The sequence below is a fragment of the Leptidea sinapis genome, chromosome 15 (assembly GCF_905404315.1).
Source record: "Leptidea sinapis chromosome 15, ilLepSina1.1, whole genome shotgun sequence".
Classification (NCBI taxonomy): Eukaryota; Metazoa; Arthropoda; class Insecta; order Lepidoptera; family Pieridae; genus Leptidea; species Leptidea sinapis.
In genome coordinates, this window is record NC_066279.1 from 5,511,890 (window position 1) to 5,532,275 (window position 20,386).

At 34.0% G+C, this 20,386-nt stretch overlaps 1 protein-coding gene across 1 annotated transcript; it reads left to right on the plus strand.

The window, feature by feature from the left end:
• The first annotated feature begins 12,884 nt into the window (after positions 1-12,884).
• LOC126968178 (cuticle protein-like) lies at positions 12,885-19,668 on the plus strand. The gene is made up of 8 exons (XM_050813036.1): positions 12,885-12,911; positions 13,210-13,399; positions 14,039-14,103; positions 15,657-15,823; positions 16,621-16,672; positions 17,362-17,895; positions 18,648-18,814; positions 19,470-19,668. The coding sequence occupies exons 1-8, from the start codon at positions 12,900-12,902 to the stop codon at positions 19,558-19,560; spliced, it is 1,278 nt and encodes a 425-aa protein (XP_050668993.1). The 5' UTR covers positions 12,885-12,899; the 3' UTR covers positions 19,561-19,668.
• The last annotated feature ends 718 nt before the right edge of the window (positions 19,669-20,386 follow it).

The following is a 20,386-nucleotide window of genomic DNA, read 5'->3' on the forward strand; positions in this document are numbered from 1 at the left end:
ATTTCTGCTGTGAAGCAGTAATGTGTAAACATTACTGTGTTTCGGTCTGAAGGGCGCCGTAACTAGTGAAATTACTGGGCAAATGAGACTTAACATCATATTTCTCAATTAGAAGAGGCGATCATAATTTTAAGGATTTTCAAGAATCCGGAGCGGTACTGCATTGTAATGGGCAGGGAGTATCCATTACCATCAACTGAACGTCCTGCTCGTCTAATCCCATATTTTCATAAAAAAAATAGGTTGTATAGGAAAACCGAAAAGAACAACCTTCAGATAGACATCTCGCTCCCCTCTTTGGGATATGGAAAATACATATTTCATGTTTTCTTACTAAATTTAAAAATGATTTTTGCAAAGCGTGTTCTTCTGGCAAATAGGAAAAATACATCTGAAAGCCAACCACATGATCTGTAAGAATATTAATTTATTAGGAATTATGGTGCTGCAGACAAAGTCGTGGTTAATTATAATTTAGTGTATAATAATAATTCGAGCAACATGTGTAAGGACATTCACACAATACGTGGGCGCGCCCATGACACCGCCACATGTCGCAATATCAGCTTATACCGACCGACACACATGACTTGACACTCTACTATCACCTTTAAGGAATGTAGTGCCATTGTCTACCTACAGTATCTCATAGCTGTTACCCGTGACTTCGTCTGTATTTACCAGTATCACCATATTATTTGGTGCTTCACTGCTGTCACATTTTTTTTATGAAAAAAAGGGACGAGACGGGCAGGACGTTCAACTGATACGCCATGCCCATTACAATACAGTGCTCAGGATTTTTGAAAAACCCATAAATTCTGAGCGGCACTACCGTTGCGCTCGTCACCTTGAGACGATAGATAGTAAGTCTCATTTGCACAGTAATTTCACTAGCTACGGCGACCTCCAGACCGAAACACATTACTTACAATAAGCGCCGTTGTGGTACCCATAATCTAGCCGGCTTCCTGTGCACAGGAGCCTTCCACCGGTAAGTCATTATTCACCAATGCTACCATAATAGCTGGTGTTCCAATGCTGTCACATATATACTTATAAACAAAACAATCATAATATATCTGTCGTCACTAAGGCAGCCTTCGTAAGAAAAGTTTTCGTTCGACCGTTCCTTCTCCGACTTACTTTGCAAATCCGACTATCATGAAATAGTTTTTCATTTTTCGGCCTAATATATAGTTTACTAACTTCTACCCGCGACTTCGTCTGCATTGAATAGTTACTTTGGGCAACATTTTTTATTTTTAAGGATTCTTTTAAATTAATACACAATATATAAACTGTTCTTTCTGCTCTTCTATGATAGAACGCATATCCCTTGTCAATGTGGACAGTCTCTTTAATAGTATTTTCCTGTGAACTTTAATCTCCTTTTTCATCTCTACGTAGGTAAAAGTTTCAAAAATGCTCGAACAAATGCTTATAAATTATTTCTTATCAAGTGTATGGTTTTATACTCGATAGGGACGAATTTCCCTCCCAAACCCCTCCATTTTTTTTCTTTGCAATAAAGCCTATGTCCTTTTTTTTCAAGATCTAGTCTCTCTCTGTACTAAATTTAAACAGAATCGGTTCTGTGGTTAAGGCGTGAAAGCGTAACAAAGATACATTCACATGAATAATATTAGAAGGGATGGTTGATGAATTTTCAAAATCTGTTCTGCCGAACAGATTCTGGATCTACTGATCCAGAAATTACCCTCTTTAATCTCACAAACTTTAACACTTTATAAGATAAAATATTAATATGAATATAAAATTCAAAAATAAAATTGCGGACCACTATTTTAACAAAGACCTTTCAGTACTATAGTGGTTTTTACAACTAAGCTGTAATGTAACACGGAAAATCATTCTATCAAAATTATATTTATTTTTAACCTACTTTAAAAAAGGAGGAGGTTCTCAATTCATCGATATTTTTTTTATGTTTGTTATATATATTTTGTATTTTTTGTATTATTTGTATAACTGTTTGCTTAACTATATTATATTTTATATATATTTTAAAAAAAGTTTTATATTGTTTAGTATTATTTGATTACGTTAATAACATCAAATTAAAATTAAATTAAATAAATAATTAAACAGACGTAAATTACTGGTTGGCTCTGTACAATGTTTCCTAGTGAGCCATACAGAGAAATTTATTACATTGAGTTTTTTATTTATAAGAAAAATATTGTGAAAATGATAAGAGAGAGTAAAGGATCAAATGAGTGCCAGATAAACCTTGGCTAGATTTAAAATACGTATCAAATATATGATCCAGAGTCATTACTAACGACATATTATGGTCATGGGTGGCAAAACTCTGAACTGTACTGAACTGGGATCGAGTTTCTTTTTATCAACATAATATGCGATAAATAATCGTTTTTTTGAGTTAGCCATCAACGAGCAACATACAGACTTGGTAGGTTATTACTTCGAGTTGGTAAGTCTTTTATTAGGCGATGTGTATGCTTTTACAACATGATCCTATTGTGACGCCCTGGGTCTTTTTGAATGAGTTATAAGCTCAGGTTATATTGGCACAAGAAATAAAATTATTCCTACGGTGCTAACTATAAAATTCAAATAAAATTTTAAAATTTAATATCATGAACGATACAGGACTCGAACCCGCGATGTCCCGCGTTCCGTATGTGTCCTCTTCAAACCGAGCCAATCGTTCTTTGCAAATCTTCTGTGCTTTAAAAATGTTGTGTGCTTTGTTCAACTCTCAGGTTGTTGGTTCATCTTAAGAGTAGAGTTGGAAAGTTGAAGATATTATGTGTGATATGAAGAAGAAAGTTAGCATAACAAATGACTTAATTTTTTTTTTACACACAATTAGGTGACCTTATCGCTATTAAGAGATCTCTTACAGGTAAGCTAAATGGTGCGGGGGATTTTATTTATAAAAAACTTGACACACTATTAGAACTTTTGATTAGTAAATGACAAACGTAGTCAATGACATTACATATCACATTGTATTACCTATATATCCTTTGCACAGAATGTCCCAGAATGTGGCACCTATATCTGCCGTGAAGCAGTATTGTATAAGCATTATTGTGTCGGTCTGAAGGACTCCGTAGCTAGTGACAGTACTGGGCAAATGGGACATAACATCTTATATCTCAAGGTGACGAGTGGAATTGTAGTGCCACTCAGAATTTTTGAGGCTTTTCAAAAATCCTGAACGGCAGTGCATTTTAATGGGCACAGCTTATTAATTACAATCAGGTGAACGTCCTTATCGTTTCGTTTGATAAAAAAACATACATAATAAATTACGTTATTAGTTTTCAAAATAAGCTTTTCAACGAATCCTTCATTCAAGCCAAAATGACCGCCATAGTACAAGTACAATGTAAAACATATTTCGTTGTTACAGAAACTAAACTCGTAAGTTATCAAGCAAAAACTATGCCAGTATCGAATAAATATGGAGCAAGTGCGGAATTCTTAATATTATCAAACTTGCAGAGTAACAAGCGGTTACAAAAAATATCGATCAAGGCTGTTGTGATATTGGCAACAGCGAGTTGTCTTAATATAGACATAACAGTACACGGCGGCTTTCATAGTTCATGTGATTTGGACAATGTTGCAACGGAACAATTATTATTTGTGATTTAATTGAAATTTAGTATGACCACCTGCTATTTAAGAGCATAACGACCCATTTACGTAAATAACATATACAAAGGAGAATAATAATAATAATACTTTATTTCATCTTTTTCTTACACTCACTGAACGTAACTTAATTTACTAAATGTACAATATCTATTGTATAATACTAATTATTAACATCTTTTTATCGTTAATTGTAATAATGTTCAATATTATTAGAAAACGGTGTTGCAGTGATATTAAAAGGGGTGGACCTCTGACCCCGAACCTAGTTAAAACTGGATCTTCGGGGTCAGTGATTCCTCGACAAATGACAATGACCAATGAAATAATTAATAATAAATAGAAATCAAATGTGTGTGTGTGTGTTTAGGATGACCAGCATTGTATGGAGCGTTGGCTTTAACTTACAAATATTTTTGTGTCTCGATAAATGCTAGCATAATAAAATAAAGCTTGATAATTCTTTTTTCATTCACAAAAACATTTTTCTGGTTGGAATTCCAGATTCAAAGAAGAACAATTTTAAAGAAAGTTAGGTTTGGTAAGGTTGGTAAGAAGGTAGCGCTCGTTTGCGTGATCTTAACTGTCTATTGTGCCTACCTACAGATACAGAAATTCTGAACCATAAACCAATCATGTTTAAAAAATGGTTTTGAAGCCACGTATAAGGTATACGGTTAACAGGTATTTAATAATAATAAAGTAAGTAAAATAGAATACTTATTAATTATAAAATATATTATTATTGTCTGACACGACCATGGCCCTTGTATCAATCTCCTTTATAATAGTAAGTGTGATTAAAAGTAAGTTTATGTATGCTTTCTGGACAGTAGAATGAGGTTTCTGGAAACTGTGGAATGAGCTTCGATGCGCGGTGCTGTGAGTTCCAAATACCTTCCAAAAATCTGGCCTATTTTGTCCTCTACCTTAAAAAAAGCTAAGTTGACTAACTCACTAATTTATCAATATTATCTTAAAAGATAATTTAAAAGGAATTAAGAAATTAACATAAACATTTTTTCAAAGTTAATTTTTTAAATGGGTTTACCATTCTTCGTTAATTTTTAAGGCTTTTCTGGTTGTGATAACCTTTTTTTAACTGAATTATAAATAATACTGTCACTTCCGTAAAGGTCACGAAACGTTGGCTTAAATAAAATAATAATGAAAATGATCTTTCACGCAAAAATGTTATGTTAAAACACAGTTACAATTACACGCGTTAAATTCCTCAGTAAAGTTAAAACTATTTTATTAAATACTTAAATTATTTTTTTCTTATTAAACATTCCAAAATATATAATTAGGCAGCGAAAGAGCGAAAAGCGCGTACACCTTCCTTAAAGGCCGGCAACGCTCTTGTGATTCCTCTGGTGTTGCAAGAGAATGTGGGCGGCGGTGATCACTTAACACTAGGTGACCCGTACGCTCGTATGTTCTCCTATTCCATAAAAAAAACTGAAAAGAAATTTACTACTTTGCGTGTAGGATCGGTAGTCTAAAATTTTATTTAACAGCGTGATTGATATTAAACCTTTCTACCTTACCTTACCTTCTTTCTAATATAAATACCATGACTAACAAGTTACTATTGTATAACAATTTTGTATAGCGTACAGTATACATAATGTTAGGCTATATATACATATATATATTTATACATCTAGATAGAATCTCTTACTGTTAGTCAACCGATAAGAACAGGCCAGGAATATTAGTGCAGTGTGCGTGACAAGCAACGTATTACGCTCGCGATTTCTATGACACTTTATGTTAGTGTGCGTGAATTGCTCAAAATAGACGTTAGTTCTAAAGTGCATTTTTTTCAACTGTATGAATATCTATCTAGACGTATAATTATGATCTAAGGCTACTAACAATAATTGGATATGTTTTAAAATTCTGTTAATCAGTATGGGAATAGAAGGTTACTTATTTTTTCATAACATTAAGCATTGAGACATTTCTTTGAAGAAATTTATCAAGGTACTTGTCGTTGTTGTATAGAGTTTTATCATATGTACTATTGTGACATGGAATGGGAAGGTTTATTGTGCAATTTATTATGAAGAAACATTTGTACTAACGTAACATACATGGTAGTATGTAGTTCGTGAAATCATCAACGTCATAATTTCAGCCGGAAGACGTCTACTAGCAGTAGACGGCAAAGGCCTCGTTCAAAATTAACTTAAGCTTCAAATCTTTTTGATCTCATTCATGTAGGTCACGGAAATGACACTTATGAATGTCAGAAAAAAAAATTATTGAATCTACCGCTACTTTGTAACGGGTCACTCTTTTAAGTCAAGATTTACATTTTCATCATTTTACAAATAATTGTAATTACAATATATGTAAAATGATGCAACAAAAATACTCAAACGTCAAATAATTTAAGAAAAAATAAATAAATGTAAATTAATACATGAAAACAAGAGTTATTGAGTACAGTAGATGCATCAATCCACACATGCCGTAAATAAATAGCCGTATTTTGTGACCATTTTATTAGCAATTATATAATATACTAGCTGACCCAGCAAACGTTGTATTGCCGATATTAAAATCGCGATACAAAAGTAACTGTTGATTGTAGATGGGTGAAAATTAGAAGTTGTATGTATTTTTTAATGTTGACTCATAATCAAACAAATTAAAAAAAAAATGTCAAAAAATTAAAAAAAAAATTGGCGTGGACCACCATTAACATTTAGGGGGATGGAAAATAGATGTTGTCCAATTCTCAGACCTACCCAATATGCACTCAAAACTTCATGAGAATCGGTCAAGCCGTTTCGAAGGAGTTTAATTACAAACACCGCGACATGAGAATTTTTTATATTAGATAGTAACATTTAATTTTAAATCACCTGCCAGCACAAGTAGTGCCTATTCATGGGCCGTCATGCTCTGGGCCAGCCATCGCCTCCCTCGACCATATTTTAGGGAAGGGAACGACCCGTTCCATGTCGCCGCTACAAGCAGTTACTTTAGTTAAGTTACTTACTTAATACGTAATCAATATATCAAATAGTTATGTAAGATCTTAACATCGTGTTTTCTTTTAAATTTATTTTCTAAACAAATTTCATTCAAAGTCGTTTTTATGTAATTAGTATTCATTACATAAACAGCCAAATTAAATGTACTGTTATGTCTAATTCAATCTAACTACGTGACGGGGTTGGCAATCATATGTTAATAGTCTAATCTTTAGAAACTCGACTCATAGGTCGCATCAGGTACCTATTCAATTTACTTTATTCATAAAAACTTCTACAAGTTTTAGTTCAGGTCAAATGAAAGTAACTAAAATAATATTGAAATGCCTTCAAAATTTGTTTTAGGTTTTAGGGTTTCGTTGCCAAATGGCAAAAACGGAACCCTTATAGATTCGCCATGTCTGTCTGTCTGTCCGTGTACTTGTATACTTTTTTCCTAAACTATATGAACTATACTCTTGAAACTTGGTAAGTAGATGTATTCTGGGAACCGCAGATCCCCATACTCAGTACTGAAACCCAATTTTTTTTTTCATCAAACCCATACGGGTATCTGTGGATAGGTCCTCCAAAATGATATTGACGTTTCTAATATATTTGTTTTCTAAACTGAATAGTTTGTGTGAGAGACAATTCCAAAGCGGCAAAATGGGTCCCCCCCACTGTAACTTCAAAAATAAGAGAATGATAAAACTAAAACAATATATGGTGTAAATTACCATGCAAACTTCCATCAAAAATTGGCTTGAACGAGATCTAGTAAGTAGTTTGTTTTTTAATACGTATAAATGATGAGACTTCAATTGCACTGTATGATTTTGGGCAAAGATTTTCTACCTTTTCCATTTAAATAATTTAATATCATTTTCCTTTCTATATAAGTTTTATATTATGTTACTTGCTACTACGGAACCCTTCATGGGTGAGTCTGACTCGCACTTGGTCGCTTTTTTTTATAAGCGTTTCTTACAGGCCAGTAAAAAAGAAACTTTTATAAAATCTAAACCATTCCATTGTCTTGGCACATTTGACCGACTCAGAATGAGAGGCAAAATTTCTTGTTAGTTGCCCATAAATTTTTCCAGATTTTTATTGAAGTGAAACTTCTATACAGGAGTAAGTAAGCTGGTGAATGTGTGACGAGAGCGTTACGAAAAGTGTGATGGAGCGAAACATTCGGAACTTGGATTTTGTTAACATATTTTTTTTAAATATTTTTCCTTGAAATAATATATGTTTTTAAGTATTGACGGGAAGCTTCGAAATATTAGTTTTTAAACTTGGTCCCTTGAAGTTTTACTTCTACTATGTGTTATGCACACATTTCTATTATTCCATTTCGTTCTTAAACGTTATGTTCACAAATTTTTCGTCAATAAACAATTTTGAAAATATCTTGTATTTTTTGTTAACTAATTTTAATCTTAATACATATTCTTTTTCTGTTTGTTTTAATGATGACAAGTCTTAAAAGAATGCCATGAATTTTTTCTAAAACAATTTGTGGCTATTTTCGTTATTTCTTTCAATATGAAGATAGCTAGGCGATGTATTTAATTCTCAACAGTACAAAACAAAGAAACAAAACACGTATTCATGTGAGGCTTGTCATAACAACAAATGTATAGGTATAGGTCCATGGGGGATAGGGTAACTCTTAGCACTATCACTATTGAAAAAGGTTATGGTTTCTCAAAAAAGAAATGGAGAGACCTATGATCGGTGTCTCCCTGCGAGATCACATCAGAAATGAGGGGATCTGTAGGAGAACCAAAAGTAACGACATAGCCCAAATGTTTGCGAAACTGAAGTGGCAGTACGCAGGGCACATAGGTCGACGGACAGATGGCCGTTGGGGCGGCAAAGTCCTAGAATGGCGACAACATACCGGAAGACGTAGTTCTAGGGTGGGGCACAAGATGATCAAGATCGCCGAAATACATTGTATAAGGGCAGCGCAGGAGCGATCGTCGTGGAGTTCTTTGGTGAGACCTATGTCCAGTGGGCGTCTTCCGGCTAACATGATGAAGCACTATCAAAATTGACTAGCTCATTTCCTCTGTCTAACATATAGATTAACTAGTCGTTTCTAGATTTATTTTTGATTAGTAAGGGTTGGATTGCCTTCCGGGTAAGAAGCAATTCTGGTATTATGATAACTAATTATTTTTCGGTCGGCACCATATGATTGAAGATAGTATTACCAACACGTTCATTTGCATATCTTTGCAAAGATGCAAGCCAGATAATCTCGTTTTCCTCTTTCCATTGTTATGTTAATAAAACGATCTGAAATCTAGACGATCATAAATTTCTGATAATTAACATACATTCTTAGATATACTTGGTACAATAAGAGCTTTATTACAATTTAGATTAGAATTCATTTTATTTGTAATTTTTCTCAAAAGGATTAAAAAAAAGTTTAAACATTTACAAAATCACATACAAATATTTAGCTTTGTAACTTTTAATATCATCTAACTATTGTATCTGAAAAATTTTTGCATAGCTTTTAATTGATTTAACCCTTATTCGTTTTTTTATACATAAGGATAGTCTAAGTTACTTAACTTGAGCCAATTAGTGTCCCGCCGTTATTAGTCCAGCCGGATAAGATCATTAAAAAACATGCCAAATTCAATAGATTCATATAATGCATTAAGTCAAAATCATTAACGTTTATATCATGAAGGTATGATATAGGGTAAATTTATTAGATACCACAATTCGTACACTTAGAATATATTACAGCGTATAGAAGACGTGGCAGTCTGGTAATGTGTGTTTTCATTTGTTGCGTTATCTATTTTATTATCATTAAAAATACTAAGGAGCTAATTTCAAGAGTGGGGGACTGTTTATGACTTGTCCATCGAAATCGGTATCGGTAATCAATACAGTAACACATTCTTTGTCTCACAAGCTTTGTTTGTTTATGTGCAAATAAATATATTGATTTTCTAATAAATTAAAATAAATGACATGCTATACGTAAAGACAAATTACGTACAAATTACGAAAATAAAAAAAAACGAAATATCGAACATGCCAAAAATTACACCATTATAAGCTTCGACTGCTCGAAACTATACATTGCTCCAGCTGATAAAAATATTCTTGGTCTATAAGCAGCAATGTAAAACATTTATTCTGTTGATTTTTGATTCGCACAGTGACTGTTCGACTAAGGGTAAAAGTGTGCTTACATTGTATTTATGCACACTTTTGCCATTCTGCGAATGATATGTCCTTAAATGTGTATAGAATGTCATTGATTAAAATGGATAAGTTTTTGAAACTGTCCCGTTACTTAAACAAATAAGTTACTTACAGTAATCCATCTGCTTACACTTCTAAGATTGAGATATAAAAACCTATAAATTAAACTAAGTATGGCATTAAATTTAAAACTGTGAGGCAGAATTGACATGTAATATATTGATCTCACATATATGAGCTACTCGAAACACAGTCACATATCGATTTTCGTAACATTTGATTTACAAACGAATGATTTTGACTGTGATTGATGTTCATGATGAAAATGCGTCGAAATAATGACACTTTACAACTTAGTACGTAAGACAAATAATAAATCAGTTTATATTGGGTAATTTGGCTCTCTATATATAAATCAATGGAAAAACGTACTTGTTCTAGTTTTAAGTAATATATTTTTTTTTTAAATTTCAGCTAAAGCTTATACTATTTTTTATTATTATAAACACAATTATATTATAGTACAGAGATGTTGACTCGCCGAATTCTGAAAAACATAACATATGGATGATTATTGATTTTTGCAAAATAACGCCTAATTTAATTAACTTTCTTACCTCTATAAATAGTGAAAATACTTGGTTGCTTAGCTAAGCCTCAAAACATCCATTACTCAAAATCTAAGTAAGCCCTCTACGAGTATAAGTCGATTAAATAACTTTTCCCTAGAAAGTTTTTCAATAGATATTTTCCTTAGACAATTATTCAAATAGTTTAGTTAAGCCACCTTTCTTATTCAAAATTAATCAATATCGGCCTAACCATGTACATTTTAAATTATAGACCATTTTTTATAAGTAAATTCTTCCTCTGAACTCAAGTGGAGTTTAGTTGGGGTTGGTGTATTGTACAAAGGTTTTTATTTATGAAAATACGGGACGAGACTAACAGGACGTTCAGCTAATGGTAATTGATACGCCGCTCAGGATTCTTAAAAAGCCCAATAATTCTGAGTGGCACTACAATTGCGCTCGTCACCTTGAGATATAAGATGTTATGTCTTATATGCCCAGTAATTTCACTAGTTACGGCGCCCTTCAGACCGAAACACAGTAAAGTTCACTCATTACTGCTTCACAGCAGAAATAGGCGCCGTTGTGGTACCCATAATATCGGTGGCATTCTATGCAAAGGAGCCTCCCACTGGTAAGGTGGGGCATCTACTACTAAATATGTCACGGGGAGTGTTCAGAGTAGTTGTTCAGGCAAAGGATTATTTCACCACCACATAACATCAACATGCGAAATTTAACCCGCATCAGGTTGATGTCTATCATTCCAAAACCATGTGTTTCGCAAGAAACTTTTTGCTTTACATAGCCACCTTGTAGAACTATCTGATCTTTAAGTCTAGAGCATTTTCCCATCTTAAATGCTACAAATGAATCTCTTGTAGTACAAACGTCAAGGGCGTTCTAGTTTTAATTTTCCATCAGGCGAATAATTTGCTTACTTACCACCTCATATATAAACAAATAGCTGACCCGACAGACGTTGCTCTGTACATAATAAATAAAATACTTTTTTTTTCTGAATTTGTCAACAATATATCATAACAGCAAGAATTTATTTGTATAATATGCTCCCTGTTGTTACAATAAAATTGTTTCACAGCAGAACTGTCAAACCGTGCGTCAATAAATTGTCTAATAGAACATATGCCCATACAAATCAAATATTGGAAATAAGAATATTTATGCATCCCTAATCGAAATAAAAACTTTCCTATGTCTCAAGATGGACTAAAGTGCACTCCATGAAGTACTCCCCGATTTGAAACGATTGAAATCCGTTCATTAGTGTAGGAGTGCACTGGAAACAAACAACAGGACACTGGATTTTTATATATTAAGATAGTCGAAATGTCTGAAACACTGTTTAGGTTCTACTGTATTTTATTTAAGTTGAACATTGAGGCCTTGGGAAAATAGAATTGCAGACAAAATCAATACAAAAACTACTACTCCAATTAATAGTTAGAACGCACGTATGTTAAATTAATTATTCTCAGTTCTATTTCATGTGCACGTATGAACTATATGAAGGTATTTGTATTTTGATAGAAATAAGCCTATTCTCAGGTTTGTACACGAGATAGATTTAATATGGATAAGCCGTATATCTAAGAAATATCTTTAATAAATTTTTAATAACCTTAACACTTTTGACTTGTTGATTTAAAATTAAGTGGTATTATGAAGTATTAAGAAACTCCGATCGATCAGCAGATCGTTCAAATCAAATCAAAATTCTTGAAAAATCAAGAATTTGGAGCGGGATAATAATTGCGCTCGTCATATTGATATATAAGATGTAAAGTCTCATTAGCCCAAAAATTTTACTAGTTACGGTGACCAAATCCCAAATACTGCTTGTACAATACTGAAAGGGGCTGAAAAAAGAGCCACTGTGGATCATTTTGGTAGCATTCTCCATCCATTAGAAGTCTCTCACTTGTAAACTGACACAATGAAAGGAGATAAGACATAATCCTATCTTGAACCACACGGAATAAGTATGTGAGTTAAGTAATATAAGAGTTTGCTCTCAAGTTCTCTGCATACAGTACCTCCATAACCAACTTGAAAATGTGATCTAGCTACACTTAACATTTGAGCCGATTTGATAACGATTCAATCTTAGATTTTTCATATTATTCATTTAGAAAGATTTTCATTTTCATTCATTTCAGAAATAAATGAAAGCAAACAAAACTATATTGTTTGATTTGAGATAAAAATAGAACAGTCATATCCATATTATAACTTATGATCTAGATTCATATCGGGCAGCGCCCACTGTGCGTATATCTAACATTTGTAGTAATATCTAAGGTCTGTACCTATAGGACATAGGTCCGCAACCTGTATATAAACGCTAGTTATCTCGGATTAAGACACATATCGAGCCCTACAGCTTGCACTAGTCTAACGTTTCTGAGCTAGAAAATAGATTAAAATGTTCGCAAAGGTAATAAATAGTATTTTAATATTAATCATTATAGATTTTATTCTTTTCTTTTCTTTAACGTGAGTGTTGTCATTTAAATAAAAACCTTTTAAAAGGATAAAAACGCGTCTAATTGTAACTGTGTTTTTACATTACTGTTTCAGTAAAAGTCACTGAAAACTTGTAACTTTTACTCAAAAAATAAAGTAACAGATTAATAAATATTTTTTTGACGCAACAGGTTGATTTTTTTTTAATGAACATGAATTTTAATAATTTAATTAATTTCAAGCCATTACTAAATTACTTTTTCTTTCAGGCCATAGTAGCGTGCGCGCTTTTGGTTGTGGTTCATGGAGGACTTATTGCTAGTCCCCATGGAGCCGTGTCTTCACAAAGCATTGTCCTCGGTCACCCAGCTCCAGCTTATGCTGCACCTGCGTATGCTGCACCAGCCTATGCTGCACCAGCTCTTGCCGCCCCAGCTTATGGACTCGGATATGGTTTAGGTAACACTTTTAATTATTTATGACTGAAAGTAATTACCGCAACCTATACTCTCTTGCAATACCATTGTCTGCTTTTTAGCATTCCCTTTGTCGTTTCCTTTTGGCGTTCGTTGTGATTCGTCATGTCTGTTTATCTGTCCGTTCTTAAGTCACAGCCTCTTTTTTCCAAAACTATAAGAACTATACTGTTGAAACTTGGTAAGCAGATGTATTTTATGAACCGGATTAAGCTTTTCACACAAAAATTTTCACACAAAGCATCTCTCTAAAATTTTTGGAAGTTTGACAAAAACCTTAATACATATAACGATTGGGTTATTTTGGAATGACTTTACTTCTCATTTATTAATCCCAGTTGCGTAGGGTCCGGGCTAGCCCCAATGGTATTTTAAGGTAATTTTCTCACAGGTTCGATTGTCAGTACCTGAACTACTGCTGTTTGATACATGTGCTGACAAGCCGATCCTGTCCTAGATTAGGAAGGTTTAGATTTTAAGATATTTTGTACTAACACTAGGTTTTAAGTTACTTTGTTACGAACACATTATGATCCTTTGTTTGTCGAAATAAAGAATTTATTATTAGTTAAGATTATTTGGATGTGACCAATACTTTATTAATGATTATGATTCTCATCAGGACACGGTGCTGTCGTTGCCCACGCCCCCATCGCTCACGCAGTCGCAGCCCCAGTTGAAGTATACGTGAGTATTGTACTCCATTTGTTTTCTAATAATATAAGATAATTTATACATCAAGATAAAGCCTCTTGCTGTTTGAAAAAAAAAATAGGCCAGGCTTATCATTTTAGTGTGCGTGATAAGCTACGTCTTACACTGTGTGTAAGTCTGTGTGCATTGCTAGACATAGAGGTTAACATAGAGGTTAACTGTCAACTTTAATTTTTTTCGACGTTTTCACATCTGTACCAGTTTATCTTGACAAATAAATGATCTAAACTAATAATATATTCTGGGCAAGTAATTGAATCCGTGGATTAATGAGGGACAAGTTTTCCCTCGCTTACAGTAAACTACTGTCCATAATGATTGCTTTAAGACCTATTTCTTACATTTAACAGTGAAATCCTCAGGGGGTATCGTCCTCGCTCTTTGATAGCATTTACTTTAGACTCCAGTAGGAAGTGTCAGTCAGGAGTCTGCACAGACTGAATTACTAAGTCCAATTTTGGCTCAGTCTATTCAGATTGGTAGCTATAGGTTCCTAGTTGTTTTCTGCTCATGTTTATATAATAATTAGTTATTTGTTTCACAAAAAGTACTTTTTACATAAATTATATACATTATATAACAATGCTCAGTATATTAATAATGTTTAATCAGCTGGAGCCGAACTAGGAGGAACCTGTATTTCGGCTCACAGAGCCAATCTTTTAGATCCAAATTAAACAACCAACTTCACTGCAGAAGCAGCTTTGCTTGCCGGATGACCCGGTAATAGGACTCTTAGTGGTTCAAGAAGTCTGTGGCATTAAACATTATAAGAATTTAATAGGTATTCGAACGAAAATTTAGTTGTATTATAAGATTCACAAATGTCAAAAATAAGAAGTAAGCAGATTCTATCTGGCGTACATTTAGCGTTATTTGGGTACGCGCAAAACAAAATCAAACTACTCTACAGTATAATGGTATACTTCTCATATTAGTTACGGTAACCGCTCTAGATTGGTGATGTTGCCTATACTCTATTGTTTTGCTTGTCAAGAGAGTTCGTAGGAATGGATAGTAACCCAGACATTAAAAAAAAATACAAAAGGTTTCTACTTAAAAATTCATATTGGATGGATTAATTTTTATATTTAATTTAAGCCTTTCGAATAGATTTTTCTTTATTTACAGCAGCGTCTCTTCAAAATTTTTTTGCGCACGCTAAAAGCCACAAGTTGATGCATTTGAAGCTACAATTTGGTGTACCTTTTTTAAATTTCATACTATTATACATAACTTTCAATTTTTAAGGTTTGAAGTAAATTCCAGACATAATGTACGTATGTACATTATTGTATATTTTATTAAAAAGAGCGAAAAAAAGGATGCTAGGAGAGTTTCTTGCGCTGTTTCTTCTCTCTCAGAGCGCCATTTGTTTCCGAAGAGGTATGAGTATCTAGTATATAAGAAATGACATCAAAAAGAATTTAAAAGGAACAAATTAGAGAAAATAAATGTTTATTATGCCGAACGAATCTGTAGTGTCTACATATCATAAACGAATAATGATGGATTTTTTCGACCAGTCACACCCTCGGTACCAATTCAACTATGGAGTCGCTGATGGGCACACCGGTGACCGCAAGAGCCAGTGGGAAACCCGTGATGGAGATGTTGTCAAGGGACAGTACCAGCTCGTCGAACCTGATGGCACCATCCGTACCGTCAACTACTCCGCTGACGACCATAATGGGTGAGTTTATAATATTTTTTTTATGAAAAAAGAGCACACACACGAGCGTACGGGTCACCTGTCGTAACCATGACACATGGAAATCTGGAATATTAAATAATATCTATAGATGCGTTGCCATCCTTTTGAGTTAAGTTAGACTATGCTTGCAGTAAATGAAAGGTATATGATTCCACAAGGTGGCTTTACGAGGAAGAAATTCCTTGCGAAACGCGTGGTTGTGTTATTAAATTCTTTATCGCTAAATTTTGAAATCTGAGAACTGAGCCTTAAATGTTTCGTGTAATCTATGGATGTTTTTACAATATTTCGAACAATGCGGGTAATGTTTTAATGTTATCTGTCATATCGTTAATGTCAGTTAATGTCAACGTTGCTCGGACATTTTTGATGACCTTTTAATAAGCGATTAGGAGTCTAGTTTTTTTTTTATGAAAAATATATTTACAGACAAAACGGATACATAAAAATACATAATATGCAAAATAAATAATTGAAACGCCCTGCCCATTACAATACACTGAGCGGCACTTCAATTGCGCTCGTCACCTTGAGACATAAGATGCTAAGTCTCATTTGCCCAGTAATTGCACGGCGCTCTTTAGACCGAAACACAATAATATTAAGCCATTACTGCTTCACGGCAGAAATAGGAGCCGTTGTGTTACCCATAATCTAGGCATCCGTGGTACCGGAATCTTTTGCAAAATGAGCCTCCTGGCTGGTAACTGGTAAAACTCCCACTAGTAGTTGTATATAGTACGTCAATTTGAAAACTGTATTGGTTTTTTTTCTAGATTCAACGCCGTTGTGAGCAGACAAGGTCATGCCGCGCATCCAGGACCTGCCGTAGCTGTGGCACACGCCCCAGTCGCTCTAGCCCCCGCCCATGGCGCCATCTACCACGGCTAAACAATAATCACCTAGTTATAACTCCTAGTTGATAAGCTCACGATGAAACTAGAACGCTTGGTAATGGTACAACGAACGCTCATAGGCTCATAGCGTTTCATAATTTGTATCATTTGGGACTTCGGCCCAAAGTCATAACGCTTCATACGTGTCTTGACTATTGTATTATATTTTCATTTAGTTTGTAAGCTTTCATGTTTTCATTATTTGTTACATTTTATGAAACGCTCGTAATGCCTTCGGGGTATTGGTTCGAGACTCCGGTTATAAATACTCAATGTTGAATACATAATATCACATAACATTTCGTTTTATTCCTTACACCTTATGGGCTTATCGGTCGATTTACATTCACTGTTGTTGATTCGGCCAGTCACAAATTTAAACTCGTTTCATACCCTACTTAACAAGAAAATACGTAACTTCGGATCGTAATAAGGACTTTAATTTAATATATAAAGAGCGGAGTTCTTTCAATCAGTATCATTTAGTTTTAAATCACCTTTCTTATACAAGCAAGCAAGAGAAATGTATTCCAAAGTAAGTACTATAAGTTGAATATCATCCGTCAATACATGTTTATTAATACAAACTAGAGGTGGTCTTAATATTGTCATTTATTTCAGGTGATCATATTAGCTACTGCTTTCATAGCAGTAAGCGCACAGGACCACTACTCCAATGGACACGCTTCTTCATCCCAATCATTTTCACAAGGAATATCTCATAACCCACATGGATACCAGAATTATTACCAAAATGGTTACCAACAAGGCTACAACGTTCAACCTATTGCTATCCAAGCACCATCATATCATTCTGCACCCATAGCACATCAAACCTTAACTGTGCAGCACGCAACCCCAATCAGACATGTTGCGCCAGTATATGAACATGCCCCAGTCATATCCCATGCTGCCCCTATCATTTCTCATGCTGCCCCTATCATTAGTCATGCCGCTCCACTTATTTCTCATTCTTCCCCAATCATCTCCCAAGTTTCTCAATATACCCCAACTCATACATCTATTGCCCATGCTACCCCAATCATTGCACATGCTGCCCCTATACATCAATCCGTACACTACTCTGCTCCAACCATTCAACAAGCTCCAGTTCATTATAACCAGCAATATGCCACTGGACACCAGGAATATTACGTAAGTATTTTATTCTCATTAGATATCTGTATTAACTTACTCATTCAATATGTTTGTATTGCTCAGTAACTGCGTGATAATGTTCAAAATTCTTTATATTGAAAATCAAAAGACTTTACTATAGCTCCACAAGGGAACAAACATTAGCAGAAAAACATTCATAATCTGTAAAATACATTCTACTCCTTTTCGTCCCGCAGTTTAAAAGGAGCCATAAAAAAAAACGTTAAAATATTTAAATACTGTTATATCAGTTATTAAGTTTAAATCATTGGAAAGTAAACTTAACTTTGATAAATTAAATAACCAGCTGTTCTATTCCATAAAGTAACCGTTCCTTAGCGTATGAATATCGAAATGGTTCAATTTACTAAAATTTTTTTTTGTAATCACGTTGTCCACGGCTACTGTTTACAGGCCTTCTTGACAGATACTCACTGACATAAATCAAACAATAAACTAGAAAGAGTTGAACAAGACATACCAAGATTTACGAACCATACGTCACTCGAACGGTTGGTTCAGTGGAAGAGCACTCGGACGAACTCAGGTTGCGGGTCCGAGTCCGGCATCCTTCATAAAATTTGGTTACAAATTTAATTTAATTAATCCCAGAGGATTTAGGGATTTCACTTTAAAAACAGCAAATTGTAAAAAAAATATTGTGTATTATATGTCATGAAGAAACACTACCTTTACATTATTAGTATTATTAAAATATTGTCGACTTATTACATATGTTATTTTGACAGTCGCACCCAAAATACGAGTTCGAGTACAGCGTGAACGACCCTCATACCGGCGACATCAAGTCTCAACACGAAGCTCGGGACGGAGACCATGTGGCCGGCTCATACAGCCTCCACGAGGCAGACGGCTCTGTCCGTACTGTGCATTACAATGCTGATGGTCACAACGGGTAAGATATATATATATAATAATTAATAATAATAATTAAAAGGTTTATTTGGTTCAAAACTACAGAAATCTTATTACTAATAATAAAATTATTGATATTACAGAACCAAAATGGTGTCTAGTCAGCATTATGTTGGGAATTTCACTTGTCAACGCTGGTATTCTCTAGACACCGAGACACAGACTTCGAGAATTATATATTTATAAACCCCCAAGTCTACTGCTACCATAAACATTGGCAATGAAAATAAAATTATATATGTATACAAAAAAAATATCTGTTAGTAACTAATAAGTGGGAGGCTCCATTGCACAGGATGCCGGCTAGATTATGGGTACCACAACGGCGCCTGATTCTGCCGTGCGGCAGTGATGTGTTAACATTATTGTGTTTCGGTATGAAGCTTACTGGGCAAAGAGACTTAACATCTTATGTCTCAAGGTGACGAGCGCAATTGTAGTACCACTCAGAGTTTTTGGGTTCTTCAAGAATCCTGAGTGGCACTGCATTGTAATGGGCAGGGCGTATCAATTACAATCAGCTGGACGTCCTGCTCGTCTCGTCTCCTAATGTCATAAAAAAAGTAATCATAATCTCTTTTCTTTATATTTAGTATTATAATATATTTTAGTTAAAATTATTATTTTCTTTACAGATTCAATGCTCATGTTGAACACTCAGAACCATCGAAGCACATCCAGCCAGTACAACAATATGTAGTACCTCAACACAACTACCATCATTAATTATTAATTTTACCTTGTTGAATATTAATAATGTGTTCTTAAAATCTATAAGTTAGTGTTAAATATCCTGTTAGATCACTTTGGAATAAATCTAGTCCTTAAATATTACCACTTCAGTTTTATTTGCTAACCTCTTGAAGTTATTGCTTCTAACTATTAACCAATTATATTATTTTGCTCTTGCATCAAATAGGGCTAATACCGTAGTCGAATATGATGATCGATGGAACACCTTAACGACTTACAGTAACGGTGTGATCTGTGGCAGAATTTCTAACTGTCTTTAATCAAATTGCAATGCGCTTACGTTTGACAAATTATAAGTTATTGTACTATAGGTTCACTAAAAATAAAATTAACAAAAAAACAGCCGACTTCAATAAAACTACTCCAAAATTAAATCTATGTAACGAACTTCTTCAGTAAATAAAAAGAAAGACATAAGAAACGAGTGAAAAAGAGCTCGAAACCTATTTAATGTCATAAAAACCAGCCAAGTACAAGTTTATACATACTCATGCAAAAGACTTCTTCCCCGAGCAGTTACTACATCAGACTTTTTGGTATTTGATACATATTATATATGTGTAGATTTATATTAAAATGTTGGTGTCGAATATTGGTCTTATGACAGCTAATTCCGTAAAAGGCATGCAAAACAATCAATTACTTTTATTTCTGATTTAGAAAATGGTAAAATGTATTCATCATGACACGCTCTTTAAGCCTTTCAAATGTATTTTATTAAAATACGTTCATATTTTTTATTGAGTGATTTATTGCGTGAGACTATTGTGAAATCATATTATTGTGAAATGCTCACTTT

What these genes read in the sequence shown, in the direction of transcription:
- LOC126968178 (XM_050813036.1), top strand. An exon ending in CAGCCCCAGTTGAAGTATAC is followed by an intron (nt 14,104 to 15,656) that starts GTGAGTATTGTA and finishes TTTTTCGACCAG; the next exon opens with TCACACCCTCGGTACCAATT. An exon ending in CTGGACACCAGGAATATTAC is followed by an intron (nt 17,896 to 18,647) that starts GTAAGTATTTTA and finishes TTATTTTGACAG; the next exon opens with TCGCACCCAAAATACGAGTT.